General features: G+C 38.2%; 1 protein-coding gene across 4 annotated transcripts in view; it reads left to right on the forward strand.

Moving 5' to 3' along the window:
• EXOC1 (exocyst complex component 1) overlaps positions 1 to 15,194 on the forward strand; it is a 66,003-nt gene that overhangs the window by 30,048 nt on the left and 20,761 nt on the right. For all 4 annotated transcript variants that reach the window (XM_081303352.1, XM_081303354.1, XM_081303353.1 and 1 more), the window contains one exon: positions 13,285 to 13,390. In XM_081303352.1, the coding sequence (XP_081159478.1) occupies positions 13,285 to 13,390 (106 nt within the window). The remainder of the gene's footprint in view (positions 1 to 13,284; positions 13,391 to 15,194) is intronic.

Genomic DNA, 15,194 nt, shown 5'->3' on the forward strand with positions numbered 1-15,194 from the left:
TATTGTTTGATTATTTTTTATAATCTCTATCTCCTGATAAACATGCTTAACTTCTTCTTTTATCTGTTTATGTAATTCATTCTCAATGTGTTCTTTCGCTACTTAAATTTGCTGTCTCGTATCCTCTTTAAGGTTCCATTCCATCTGTCTAATGTGTTCCTTGAGTTCTTTATATGACCATTTTTCTGGTGACTCTATATCCTCCTGAACATTTAGGCTGTTCTGCATTGTTTGCACTCCTTTTCTTCCTTGCTTTTTCATGCTGCTCATGTTGCTTCTTGTTCTGTTTGACTGATGAGTTACTGTTTACTCCTATAAATTTATTTGATGCTTGGGAGGAAAGGTATTAGAAGGGAGGGAAGAAGTCACTAAAGAGAATGAGAGTAAGCAGGTAGAATTCAAGGAAGGGGGAATAAGAAAATTGAAAAGAAATGTCAAGACAGAAGAAAAGAAGGAAAAAAATAGAAAATTAAAAAGAATTTTAAAAAAATAATAATAATAAAAATGAAAATTGAAATTAAGAAAAATAAAATAAAATGGATTAAAAAAAATTTAAAAAAACAGCAACAACAAAAAAAAAATTATAAATGCAGTCTTAGAGTTCGATTAACTTCTCTTCCAGTAGGTGGAGCTATGCCCACCGGGCCAAGTTTCTCCTCTCAGTAGGCGGGAACCAATCACGGTGCAGCAGCTCTTCCTCCCGGACTGGGCGGGTCTCCGCTCCTGAGTGCCTAGGGTCTTCTTTTGTGTCTAGTCACTTCCCCACTTTTCCTCAAGCCAGGCCCCGCTCTGCCGCAGTCTGGCTGGGCACAATTCAGGAGCCACTTGTCAAAAGAAACGAACTTTATTTTTAGAACTACAAACACCAAACAAAACAGCTCCTCAGGAAAAAACCCTCAGAGCCCAACTGCCACCACCCGCTTCCCACAAGCCTCTCACCCACACAAGCCTCCACCTCCTCCCACAATCCTCCTGCTCTTGAGGCCGATTGGATGGGTCGCGTGGGCGGATCCAAAGCAGTCCCCCAATGAGTAGCTCCGTGGTCTGAAAGGGCAGGGAAACAGCCCAATGAACATCACCGCAGAGGAGCCAATCAGCTAGGTGTTGCTGGGGCCGCTATGAGCCAATCATCAGCTTTGCAGTCTGAAGCGCGGGGAAACAGCCCAATGAACATCACTGCAGAGGAGCCAATCAGCTAGATGTTGCTGGGGTCGCTGTGAACCAATCATCAGCCGGCAGCTGGAAGTTTTCTGGCAGCTGGAAGTTTGTTGGGGCCCCTTTGGCTGTGGCTCTCAACATCTCCCCCTCTCTGTTTAAACAACAAGCATGTGGCTTAGGGACCGTGCCTGCCTTAGGTTGTCCAATACTACATATGGTCCTTAAACGTCTTCGGATGACTGACCTCAGGGCATCAGCCTCCTGTCTTAGGTTGGTACCATTGTAATTGGATCTTACCTGTCATTGACTACCGGTCCAGTATACAGCCACACCTGTGGAGAGGTCTTTTTTTTTTTTTTTTTTTTTTTTTAAAAGAGAGAGAGAGGAGAGAGAGAGAGAGAATTTTTAATATTTATTTTTTAGTTCTTGGCGGACACAACATCTTTGTTGGTATATGGTGCTGAGGATCGAACCCGGGCCGCACGCATGCCAGGCGAGCGCGCTACTGCTTGAGCCACATCCCCAGCCCATGTGGAGAGGTCTTTGTCATGACAAGCAGAAGGGAGGAAGATACACCAAGCCAATTGACGGCTCTTGTTGGAAAAATACCACCGATAACATCATCAGCAAAAATACCCCAACATTACCACAAGTCGCTGCACCAACAGATAATTCACAATGCATACAAGTGAGTTCACAATGCATACAAGTGACACATAGTTTAGGCAAGTTCTGCAAGCAGTTCAGTGATGGCTATTGCAGAAACTGTAGATTAGTTTTATCTTTGTCTTCACCGGCACTGGGATGAAGATAGGAATTCTGGCAATAATGGCTAAAGAAAAAATTGTGTAACATTCCAGAAGGCACTAAAAGAGAACAATTTTCTTAACAATTTACATTATCTTGAAGAGAATTATTAAATATAATGAAAAGGAAAGGTGAAAGTAAACAAACAGATCTGTTAACCTCCTTTTTTGTTTACATATTAAAACAGTCCTTAAGAGTTATTTACCTAATTTAAATTAAACCATTTAAATCACGTGAATAAAAAAAAAATATTTGGATCCATTTTTTCATGAGCGCTCATCATATATGATATATGGACATACATACAAGTGTGCACACATAATATAATACATACAACGCATAACATAATAGTAAAGGCCTTATAACTTTTTACAGCTGAAACCTCCATTGCAATGTTTAAAAACTCTATAGTCAAAAAAAAAAAAAAAATAGAACTGATCAGCAAAACTTAACCTAGGTCTGTATGAGCTCAAAAAACAAAATAGAACTTCATGATATGGGAAAGGGCAATAATAAAATAGATATTGAAAAAAGCATCCTGGTTCTGTCGCAGATGTAAGGATAGCCAGATTGGAGTTTTGGATATCAGCTGTTATGGATTTGAGCCAAATCATCTTCTTTTTGGTCTGTAGAAATAGCTTTAGTTAATCTCTCTGGAATCCAAATCAGCTGCTGTTCTCCCTGTGGAAACACACAAACAGGCCCCCGACTCCAGACAATCACTGGGTCAGGACTTTAGTTAATCTCTCCGGAATCCAAATCGGCTGCTGTTCTTCCTGTGGAAACATACAAACAGGCCGCCGACTCCAGACAATCACTGGGTCAGGACCTTGGTTAATCTCTCTGGAATCCAAATCGGCTGCTGTTCTTCCTGTGGAAACACAAACAGACCCCCGACTCCAGACAATTACTGGGTCAGGACCTTTCCATTGTCCTGTTAGAATATCTTTCCAAAGTACCTTGGGCTTATGTACATTTTTTGGACACATATGCCTTTCTGTAGCACTAAGTCCTGATGAATCCAAATTTAAAAAGTTTAGAGTAAAAAGGGTTATTTTAAGTTTATCTTTGGGGAATATATACCCCTTCCCAATTCCGTCTTTTAGCTTTAATAAGTACATTTTAATAGTTTGATGACCTCTTTCAACTATGCCTTGTCCCTGTGGATTGTATGGGATTCCTGTTATATGAGTAATGCCAAATGATGAGCAGAATTGTTTAAAAGAGGTAGAAGTATAACCAGGGGCATTATCTGTTTTTAACTGTTTTGGAATGCCCACAGTGGCAAAATTTTGTAAGCAATGAGCTATAAAATCTTTAGTTTTTTTCTCCGGCATGAAGGGAGCCCATCAAAAATCCAGAAGAAGTATCAACTGTAACATGCAGATATTTTAATTTTCCAAATTCTGGCAAATGTGTGACGTCCATCTGCCAAATATGGTTAGGTATCAATCCTCTAGGATTGACTCCAAGATTAACTTGTGGTAAAAAGGTCACACAATTTTGACATTGTTTTATTATTTGTCTAGCTTGTTCCTTAGTTATTTTTAAACGCTTTTGTAAAGTATTAGCATTGACATGGAACCTTTTATGAAAATTTATAGCTTCTTCTAGTGTAGAGAAAATATGTATGTCATGTTTAGTTTTATCTGCTAAATCATTGCCCAAACTAAGGGCTCCAGGCAATCCTGTATGTGCCCTGATATGTCCTATAAAGAATAGATCTTTTCTGTCCCAGATTAAACTTTGTATAGTGGAAAACAAAGAGAAAACAGTATTAGAAGGGGAAATCCTACCAGCATCTTCAAGGGATACTATAGCATTAACTATATATTGACTATCAGAAAATAAATTAAATACAGAATCTTTAAACATCACAAAAGCTTGTAATACTGCATTAAGCTCTACCTTTTGAGCTGATTGTTTGGGTACTAAAAATGTAAAAGTTTGATCAGGTGTAACTATTGCTGCTGTACCATTATTTGACCCATCAGTGAATATATTTGAAGCATTCATGATAGGTGTTTTTCTTGTCATTTTTGGAAAAATTACAGGATGCAATGACCAAAAAGACAATAAAGGATTAGATGGTAAGTGGTTATCAAATGAAACATTAGATTTGCACATGATTATTGCCCAAGTATTTAATTCATTAGCTAATTCATCAATTTGATTCATAGTATATGGAGTAATAATTTTATTGGGAGAAATTCCAAATACTCCCTTTGCTGTTTTTATTCCTTTGAGTATTAATTGTCCTACAGCCTCAGGATACCTAGTAAGAATAGTGTTAGGAGAATAAGATAAATGTATCCATAATAATGGACCTTCTTGCCAAAATACTCCTGTAGGAATATTTTTTGTTGGTAGTATAATAAAGGCAACCTTATATCAATTCTATCCAAATGCATATTTTCCATATATGTTTCAATGCTTTTTAATGCCTTTCTTGCTTCAGGCGTTAACATTCGGGGTGAATTTGGATCTGATGGACCTTTTAGGATATCAAATAAAGGTCCCAATTCTCCTGTTGGACTACCTAGATAAGGCCTTATCCAATTTATGTCTCCTAATAACTTTTGAAAGTCATTAAGTGATTTGAGTTGATCTACTCGTATTTCAATTTTTGGTGGACGGACCATGGTTGAGTATAATAGAACTCCTAAATAATTAATTGGAAAATTTAATTGTACTTTATCTATTGCTATCTCTAGATTATAATTTTTTAATAAGTTTGTAAGTGTGGCATAACATTCTAGCAATGTGTTTTTAGCTTTGTGTGCTAATAATACATCATCCATATAGTGAAGTAGTTCAGGATTTTGATTTCTAAGTGGCTGAATTACTTTGTTAACATAAATTTGACACATAGTTGGGCTGTTAGCCATCCCTTGAGGGAGTACTTTCCATTCATATCTCTGATCAGGACCTTCATGATTCAGTGCAGGGATAGTAAATGCAAAACGTGGACTATCCTCAGGATGAATTGGAATTGAAAAAAAACAATCTTTAATATCTATAACTAAAACATACCAAGTTTTTGGCAAAGCAGACAATTGAGGAATCCCCGATTGAGCAGGTCCCATAATGACCATTTCATTATTAATGGCTCTTAAATCTTGCAATAATCTCCATTTACCAGATTTCTTTTTGATGACAAAAAATGGGAGTATTATGGGGAGATACAGAAGGTTGTATATGTCCTTCCGCTAATTGTTGTTTGACCAGATCATGGGCTACTTGTGTCTTTTCTTTAGTCAAGGGCCACTGAGGAACCCATACTGGTCTTTCTGATTTCCATGTAATTTTTATTGTGTCAGTGGCCCTTTGTGAAAATCCAACCCATGTCTGTCTGTTCCTTGATCTATTTGTATTGGTGCTGCTATACCTTGTTCTTGTTTTTCTAATCTTTTTCCTTTCCTAAAACCTTGTCTAGCCATAATAGTGGGTGCATTTTGATTGATATTATTTGTTAATGTCAAACCTAATTGATCTAAGACATCTCGTCCCCATAAATTTACGGGAAGATGATCCAATACATATGGCTGTATAGTTCCTTCACATCCTTCAGGATCCTTCCAATCTAATACCATTGCACTTCTATGGGGATTAATCGCCACTCCTAGGCCTCGAAGCGTTTGAGTGGCTTGTTGTAATGGCCAATGTTTTGGCCATTCTTGACGAGAGATGATGCTAAGGTCTGCACCTGTATCCAGTAGCCCATTAAATTCATGTCCTTGAATATTTAGTTTTAGCATGGGGTGAGAATCTAAATTTAAAGAAAGCATAGCCCAATCTACACCTGTGGAGCCTAATCCCTTGGAAGCTCTTTCTACAGCATGACTGGAAAATTTATCATGTAGGCTTGGTATTATTAGTAACTGTGCTATTCTGTCTCCTGGTGAAATTACTGATATACCCTTTGGAGAACTGGCTATAATTTTTATTTCACCTTCATAATCGGGATCAATTACCCCAGGACTTATCAAAAGTCTTTTTAGAGTAGAAGAGCTGTGTCCCAATAATAAGCCTACTGTTCCTTTGGGAAGAGGTCCTTTTACCCCTGTGGGAATGATTTGAACTCCCATCTCTGGAGTTAGTACTGATCTGGCGGAGGCGCAGATGTCCAACCCTGCGCTCTCTCTGGTTTGTCTGATGAGGGATCTGATGGACAGTGTGTCCTGGGCACTACCCTGATGGGGTTGCTGGGTTCCTCCAGTGCTCTGTATATTTGTGGTTTGGGGCCCCGGAGCATTGGGGCCCCCTGTCCATTTTTTGGCAACGGAGCCTGATGCCTTTGTCCACGATATTGTGGATAAACACCTTGTCCTTGTTCGTTTTTTGATAATGGAGTACCCTCTATGGTGGTTTGAGAACGGCATTCATTAGCCCAATGTAATGGAGTACCCTCTATCGTGGTTTGAGAACGGCATTCATTAGCCCAATGTCTCCCTTTACGGCATCGTGGGCAAATACCCGGTATTCTACTCCTTTGATACCTAGTTTTGTTAAACCCTCCTCCTATGGGGCAATTCCTTTTAAAATGTCCTGTTTGTTGACAATTGTAGCATGTTCTTGGCCTGGCATATAAAGCTTGTTTTACTGCAGCTGCCATGACTTGCTCTTGTTCATTAATGTCTCTACATAATTTAATATATGTGTTTAAATCTTCCTGTTTCCATGGTCTAATGATATCTCTGCACCAACGATTCGCTTGGTCATAAGCCAGTTGTTTTATTAATGGCATTGCTTGTTCTGTATTCCCAAAAATTCTGGTAGCTGTTTGAATAAGCCTATCTACAAATTCAGCATAAGGTTCATTAGCTCCTTGTATTACCTTAGATAATTGACCTTGTAAACCTCCATGTCCTTGTAAAGTCTTCCATGCCCTAATCGCCTCTGCAGCAATTTGTGAGTATACGCCAGGATCATATGCAATTTGTTTGCTGCTGATCCTCATAAGGTCCCTTTCCTAACAACATATCTAGATTTCTCTGAGGATAACCAGCTGCTGCATTTTGCTTAGCCATCTCCTTGCAAAATTCCTCATTGGCAACCTTCCATAACAGGTATTGACCTCCATTTAGCACAGCTTTACACATATTAGCCCAATCTGCTGGCGTCATGTTCAAGTTGTTAATGGATTCGACCAAGCTTACAGTGAAGGGTGCTTGAGGACCATAGGTTGTTACAGCCTCTTTTAGCTCCTTCACTGTTTTGAAATTTAAACCCTGGTAAATTCGCTGCCCTCCTACCTCAAATACAGGGCATGTTAATACTTGAGATCCTGTCTCAGGATCCCAAATATCAACTTCGGGGGTTGGGAGCTTCCTAGCATATGGAGGTGGTGCTGTTGATTGGACACTTACACTCTCTGATAGAAAGGTGTTATTAGCAGTCTCCTGTTGTAACTTTTCCCCTGATGGCTTTTTCTGCTTTACACTTTCTTCCTCTGTCTGACTAGTTTGAAAGACCTTCTCTTTTACTTGAATCAATATGTCTTCTCCTTCCTCTACCATTGTCTGAACTGAAGGCTTCGGACTAAGCAAACCAGATACCAACGCCCACAATGGCAATGTGCCAACTGGCAGAGTCCCTGGGCTGTTCTTTTCTATTCTTTTTAAATCTTCACCATGATGGTCCCACTGTGATATATTTAACAACTCCTCCTTAAAAAGCCATGGGCTACATTTTTGTATTGTATCAACGTATGCCCTGACTGCTCTTGATTTTACTGGGATGCCTCCTTCCTCTAACAATTAACAGTCTTTCGGTTTGTTTTTTACTAATTTCTGTTCCCGTATTTCTACTATAATATAACCCAACAAGATAACACCAAACAAAACCGAGACAGAATGAAATAAAAAGGGAACAATAAAAATTCATTATAGCCTTTCTATCCTCCTGACATGTGCATCGGTCCTTTCTCCCTATCTGTTCCTCAGACGCAAATAGTTTTTCCTCAGATGTGAGCGGTTTTTCTTCCATCTCACTCATCTCCAGGGATAGGCAACTTAAAACAAAATGAAGCAAAACAAAAGAGGACGCTCACCACACAACTGGCTACACACCAGGTCTGCTGCTCCTGTGAGCCCTTTTTCATGAACGACTGAGCACACTTTCCCTGTTTGCCATTCCCTCGGACCCTAAGTTTGTAGAGCTTGGGGCTGAGAACCCCCAGCGAATTTGCTTGCCCTTTGGTAGCCACGCCCCCGAAACCTGGTGCAAGAGACCTCAGTTGTCAGCACTGGTGGGAGCGTAGCCAGGAATTCCGCGCTGCGGGTCCCGCGCTACTCCTGATTCCCCCAAGCGGGCAGGGCTCTTTGCAGAGCCAGGCGGGCGGGGTCCGCTCGCCCCGCGGGAGGGGCTGTTCACAGAGCCAGGCGGCCGGGGCTGTTCGCCCTGTGGGCGGGGCCTTTCGCAGAGCCGGTTGGGAGCTGTTCACACAAAGGGGGGGGTCATTTCCAGCGCCTGACCGGCAGGGGGGGTGGTCGTTTACAGCTCCGAACCGCCAGAGGCGGTTCACAGCGCCTGGCCAGCGGGGGCCCAGGCAGGCAGCGCCCGTTCCTACGTTCGCTGCAACGTGTGGGCAGCGGCCATTTGGCGGCGGCCGGCGGCAGTTTACAGAGCCGGGCTGGCAGGGGCCCAGGCAGGCAGTGCCTGTTTCTATATTCGCAACAACGTGTGGGCAGCGGCCATTTGGCAGCAGCTGGCGGGACTGTGCCCCTGCTCTGCGTTGCCGAGATTCACTCCTCTGGGACAAACTGACACCTCCAATAAACTTCCTAATTCCCGGCAGGTCTCCTTTCAGCGGAATTTTGCTAGAAGTTTCTCAGCAGTTTGCATGTAGGTGTATTAATGGGTCTCTCTGATCCCGTTACCGCGGAGGCATTGAAAGTGCTGCCTCCTCGCTGGCCGCCATGTTGGGTCCCCAGAAATAAATTCCTTTCTGAAATTTATTTATAAATGTGCGAAGATGGGTGAGTTACTTGCCTCGTAAAAATATTCTGGTAAGAAGTACAAGGTGCCTCTTTATTAAGCAAGCATTCCACTCTGCCAGGCACCTGGGGCCTAACAAGCAAGCCACCTCTAAGAAGCTTTAAATGTGACTGGAAAAAAACATACCTAAAACAGTCAGCAAAAAATTAAGTGTTAGACTGAATTGAGTTTAAATATATAGTAATTTAAAGAAGGAAATCTGTGTACCAGAGCTGTAGGAAAACTTCATAGAAAATAATAGACTTCAATTCAGTTTTAAATAATTAGTGGAATTAAATAAACAAGACATAAGAGGAAGGGCATCTAGGAGATGTGAGAGCAAAATGTGCAAAGATGGGGGAAATGTGCCTGTGTAGGACAGTGAGGAGGTTTATCATGACTGAAGCAGAAATTTCATACTCTGCTGTGAGAACTTATGTTGAAAAGATGGGACTTATAGTATCTAATGGCATTCCTCAAGCATGGAGAAAAATAATTAAGAACCTAATGTAATATTCAGATGAAATGAGGTCTTGAACCAGGAAGATGATTGTAGGAATAAAAAGAGAATATTAAAGGCAGATTCCAAAGGCACAAGCAGCAGGATGATGCCAATCTTCACAGGATTAGAGGTTAGGACAGATATATCAGTGACTAAAATTAGCATTTGGGGAAGAACAGAGTCATCCATTCATATATTCACTCAGTAAATTGATGGAGTTACCTAGTATGTGCTTACATAGATGTCAGGTTGATGGACACAGGCACATGTTCACCTTCTCCCAGTCAGTGTACATTCTAGAGAAGTTAATTATACTGTATGTTAGAAGGTACTGCTTAAATGCTGAGGAGAAATTAAAATCGAATGTCATGACTTGGGGAAGGATCCAGTGTCAAATAGGGTAGTCAGTGAAGGCATCATGAAGAAATGATATTTGAGCACAAATTACAAAATAAGCAGGGATGGGGTGAGCAATGGGGACTCTGGCCGGAAGCTTTCTAGACATGCTGCATTACCCTGGGGCATAGTAGGCCTGCTGTGTTGAGAAGGAACATGGTGGGTAAGGGGATGGATCCCTAGGTGGGAGCTGGGCAAATCTGAAAGGGGACTAGATCACTGAAAGGGTTTGGCTTTCACTAGGTGTGACATTGGACAGGGTGGGGGGCAGTGGGTTTTGATCTGCTGAACAATATCGTCTGACTTAGATTAGTAATGGCCATTGTAGCAGAAAGCCATAGGGACTATACTTCCTGGCATTTATGCTATAATCTTTAGTTTAGAATTGGATATCTTGCCCCTTTTCTTAAAAAATAGAGTTAAAGAATTGCCACCTATATAATTCAGATAAATGAATAGTGAATGGTATTCTGGATAGTTCTGGTTGAAAGAACAGTTTAATTTAAAAAAATCTTAGAAATATGTAAAATTTTTTTAAGTTTTTGTGAACTAGAATTTTAAAATATAAAATCTAAGCTCATAAGCTGTGTTAATAATTGTGTGAACAATATGACCCTAAAAGATGTCCTGGATTTGAATAGTGCTATGTTTTGTCTTTGTGTATTGAGAATATTGAAATTGTGATATAAAAATAATTCCTATCTAATATCTTAGATTCATACTTCAGGAGAAGGCAGAGGGTTAGATAGAGATTTATGAGAAGTAGGATATAAAGAAAGAGGCAAGACTATATTTTCATATCAATGCATTGATGTCAACGTATTTGATAGAACATTTTTTTAGAAAGAGTGTTTTGTATGTATATGTATATATACACACAGACATATACATACATACACACATATCTGTCATCCTTTAAAATACCTTTGCCCATTTAAAGTATAATCTTGCTAAAATAATCTTTTATATTATAATTTTAAAAATGCTTTTCAGGGGCTGGGGTTGTAGCTTAGTGGTAGAATGCTTGCCTAGTATGCATGAGGCACTGGGGTCAATCCTTAGCACCACATAAAAATAAAATAAAGATATTGTATCCACCTAAATTTAAAAAATAAATATTTTTAAAAATGCTTTACAAAAAGAACTTTCATCTCCTAAGGTTTTTATTTATATCTTATCTAGCTAACGATTTTAAGTGAGATCAGGGTGGGAAAGATGGTGGAATGAGACTAACATTATTACCCTGGGTATATGTATGATTGTACAAATGGTGTGACTGCATCATGTACAACCAGAGAAATGAAAAGTAGTGCTCCATTTGTGTACAGTGAGTTGAAATACATTCTGCTGTTGTGTATAATTAGAACAAATTTAAAAAGAGCAAAAAAAATAGCCTGTTAAGTATTATACAACTTTACTGTTGTGTTATATTTTGTTTTGTTCTGTTTTCATTCAACAGAATTCTGATTTGGACATATCTTAAGGAAAATATTTACAGTACTGGAATTCTTTGCCTTTTGAAGTTTTAGGAGGATTAATATTTTGAATAATTAAACACAAATTATATCTCCTTAAGAGTTTTGTGCCAACAAGTGCTTTGTCCCCTAGTGAATGTTCAAATAAGTAAAATAATCAATAAGCTTTTTGCCTAATTGTGTTCTCAGTGAGTATTATTGTCCTATCTTTATATATAATGCAGTATTCATGAATGTAATTTAAAGTAAACAAACAGGACTAGAGCCTACCTAGTGATGATTTATGGAATTATTCTCTGATCTGAGGATATTTTTGAGTGACAATATTAATGAGCTTTTTAAGTGAAATTGACTTCTTTCCCAGGAATCTTACTTAACCCTGTGGTTTGAGCTTTGGGAAGATTATGGGTTTTTTTCTTCATAATCCAGTTGGGTTGCTGAAATATTATCAAAAACAGAAATTTTGTTTAAAAGGAAGAAGGAAGAAAAGAAGAAAAGAAAGAAGGAAACAGACAAATAAGTGTTTCTTTTCTAAGAAATGATACCTAATTAAATCCTGATAGCTATTTCCACTTGTTTGGTGTACACAACTCCCCCTTTTTGGAAGGATAGGAAAAGTCAAGTCCAGATTCTTCATGTATAAAGAATCATAGCCATGGGGCTGCTGTTATGGCTTAGTGGCGGAGTACTTGCCTAGCATGTGTGAGGCACTGGGTTCGATCCTCAGCACCACATGAAAATAACAAAATAAAGGCATTCTGTCCATCTACAACTTTAATAACTAAATAAATAGATAAATAAATAAAGTGAATTCTGAGTAAAATATCCAAATGTTTACATAGTTTGTAAATTCTGGAAAGTTATACCTGATCTTTAAAGCAGGAACATAAACCTGTTCTAAAGAATGATATATTAATTTGAGAAAATAAAGGAAGTTGAAGCTTAGATTCCTTGATAAATTTTTAAAAATTGCTAGGAACAATTTTTCTCTTTATTTGTTTAAATTTAGTCAAACTCTATGATATAATGGCATTAAACTTGGGATTTGGAAAAATGTCTGGCCTCCTACTGTTGAAGAGTCCTTCCTGAGGGCATAAGTATTTTTATGTGACAATAAGCAGAGATGATAAAGAAATTAGTTTGCATGCTAAATAATGGATGTTTTCATGTAAGGAACAGTTAACCAAATCCATTTCAAGAAAACACATTAATTATGAAAATGAGTTGTTCTAAATTCTTACTGAAAATAATTTATATATGCCATAACACCCAAGCTCAACAAGGGCTCAGTGAAACTAAATGTTCCCCATTGCCAGGGGCACTGTGTTATCAGTCAAACAACATGGCAATGTGGAGGAAAAATCATATTCTTTGGACCCTAGGGACCTTAGGAAATTGCCCCAAGGAAACAATTCATTAGAGATGGATTGTAACACAGTCATAGCAAAACATCAAAACCACTTCAGTGTCCTGTATTAGACTAACAAAGTAAAGTACTGTGCTATCATCACAACATAAGACAGCAGAAACATGATTTCCCTGATTCAAATATTCTGCCAGGTATGATTGTAACAATATTTCAAGTGTGCAACGGTGCCAGGTACAATGGTGTAAACCTGTAATCCTAGTGACTTGGGAGCCTCAGTTTAGGATCACAAGTTCAAGGCCAACCTCAGCAACTTTAGTAAGGCCCTCAGCCATGTAATGAGACCCTATCTCAAAATAAAAAGTACTGGGAATATAGCTCAATGGTACAACACCCCTGGGTTCAGTCTCTAGTTAAAAAAAAAAAAAAAAAAAAAAAAGGTGTAAAAGAAAGTAGCCTACTTTTTAACATACTATTAAATGCATCAAGGTTTTTGACAAAAAAAAATTTATAAGAAACTTGAGGGATTGGGTGGAGATTGAAAAGTAGAAATTGTTATATATGTTTTATTAATAAGAAGTACATGTTACATTTGTTTTAAGAATTACATGGATTATTTATCCCGACTGTATGAAAGAGAAATCAAAGATTTCTTTGAAGTTGCAAAGATCAAGATGACTGGCACAACTAAAGAAAGCAAGAAGTTTGGTAAGCTTAGGCATGTTGGTTCGTTATCTTCCTATTATAAATGGTTTTATTTATGACGTAATTCTAAGATGTTTTCAACAAGATGGAAGAAGATACAATAGAATTAATGAAAGAGGAGATCTAATACATTTGATTTATAAATGTTTCATAAAAGCATATATACTTTTTTACTAATTAAAACTATAATTTGTGGGTTTTGTGACAGCAATTGTGTTTATGCTATATATAAAAATATATATTCATAGGGAAAGCAGTTGATGAGAAGATGAAGCACAGTGTGGTAGAGAAAGTATTAGACTATGAGACTGATGTTGAAAGTTCAGTTTCTGATTGCCTAGAAGATCTTTCTAACGGTGCAGGTCATTGATCTCTTAAGTCATTGCTCTTTTCAGAGAAATGAAAGTGATTCCTGGCTTCTTACTTCTCATTGGCTATTTTGAGTTAAAGAGAAAGTTTAAGAATTTTTTTTCCCTGGTCAAGGGACTATAAAAATGCCCCAAATTTCCCTCTGATTATGCCTTATTTTCCTAAAGCGATATTTATTTTTTTGTTGCTTCTAAATATTTTAAATGGACAAAAGCCGTAATTTGTGAATAGCCAGTGAAAGTATCAAGTTAAGGACCCTGACGTGCTGAGGCCAAGTTGTGCTCTTGCATGTATCCATCTCTGGAGTTCCATTTGGATGAAATTCTGTGCCTATTCAAGTCCAAACCTGGCCTTAAAGGGCTACATTGTGTATTCCTCCTCACTGTGTCTGCATAGCTCTCCTTTAGAATAATGAGTTTAGCATTTGCTTGTTGAAAGTAGCCTATGCCCTAAGCAACTCAGTAACTAGTAAACTTGATCGAAAATTGATAGCACATGTTTCTATTCTTTAGGGACAGAGAAGACTGTCTTTAGTGGTAATTCTTTTGTATTCACTGTTATTTAAAAAATACAACGCCAACCGGGCATGGTGGCCCACTCCTGTAATCTCAGTGGCTTGTAAGTCGAAGGGAGGAGGAATGTGAGTTCAAAGTCAATCCCAGCAACTTAGCAAGGCCCTAAGCAACTTAGGGAGACCCTGTCTCTAAATAAAATATAAAAAGGGCTGGGTATATGGCTCAGTGGTTAAGAGCCACTGGGTTCAATACCTGCTACCAAAAAAAATTAATAATAATAATAATACATGAATATATTAGTTATACTGACCAGACATTAGAAATTGTTTGTCAGTAAATATAATAAACTTTAGTAAAGATACTGATAAGAATCTTGGGACATTAGGCTTTTGGAAACAGAAATGCTAACTCATCCTAAAGGTTAATTGTTCTTGAACAGTGGTGTATTCTTGTTAATGTTTCACTGTGGATATGTTATGCTATTTTTTTAGTAAAGAGCATATTATTAATGCAGTTACATGTTTAATGTTTCATTAAGTATATTTGTCATCACTTGTTAGTGAACCATTTTATGTCGAGATAACTTCTGTATATGAAAACAAGTCAGAGCCACATTAAAATAAATGAAATAATAAAAATAAACTTAAATCAAGTATAATAGTATCTTAGTGTTATCAATGTATTAACCTGAAACCTAAACTTTTTCTTTCTTACTCCTTGAGAAGTTCTTATATTATCTCATTAAAAACATTTTTAGGGCTAGGGATATAGCTCAGTTGGTAGAGTGCTTGCCTTGCATGCACAAGGCCCTGGGTTCAATCTCCAGCATCACAGAATAAATAAATAGATGGATAGATAGATAAATAGATAAATAAATAAATTCACATAATGCACATTTAGAAGGCAGTTCCATAGTTTTTAGA

The sequence above is a fragment of the Spermophilus citellus genome (genome assembly GCF_964194105.1).
Source record: "Spermophilus citellus genome assembly, chromosome: 8".
NCBI classification, from domain to species: Eukaryota; Metazoa; Chordata; class Mammalia; order Rodentia; family Sciuridae; genus Spermophilus; species Spermophilus citellus.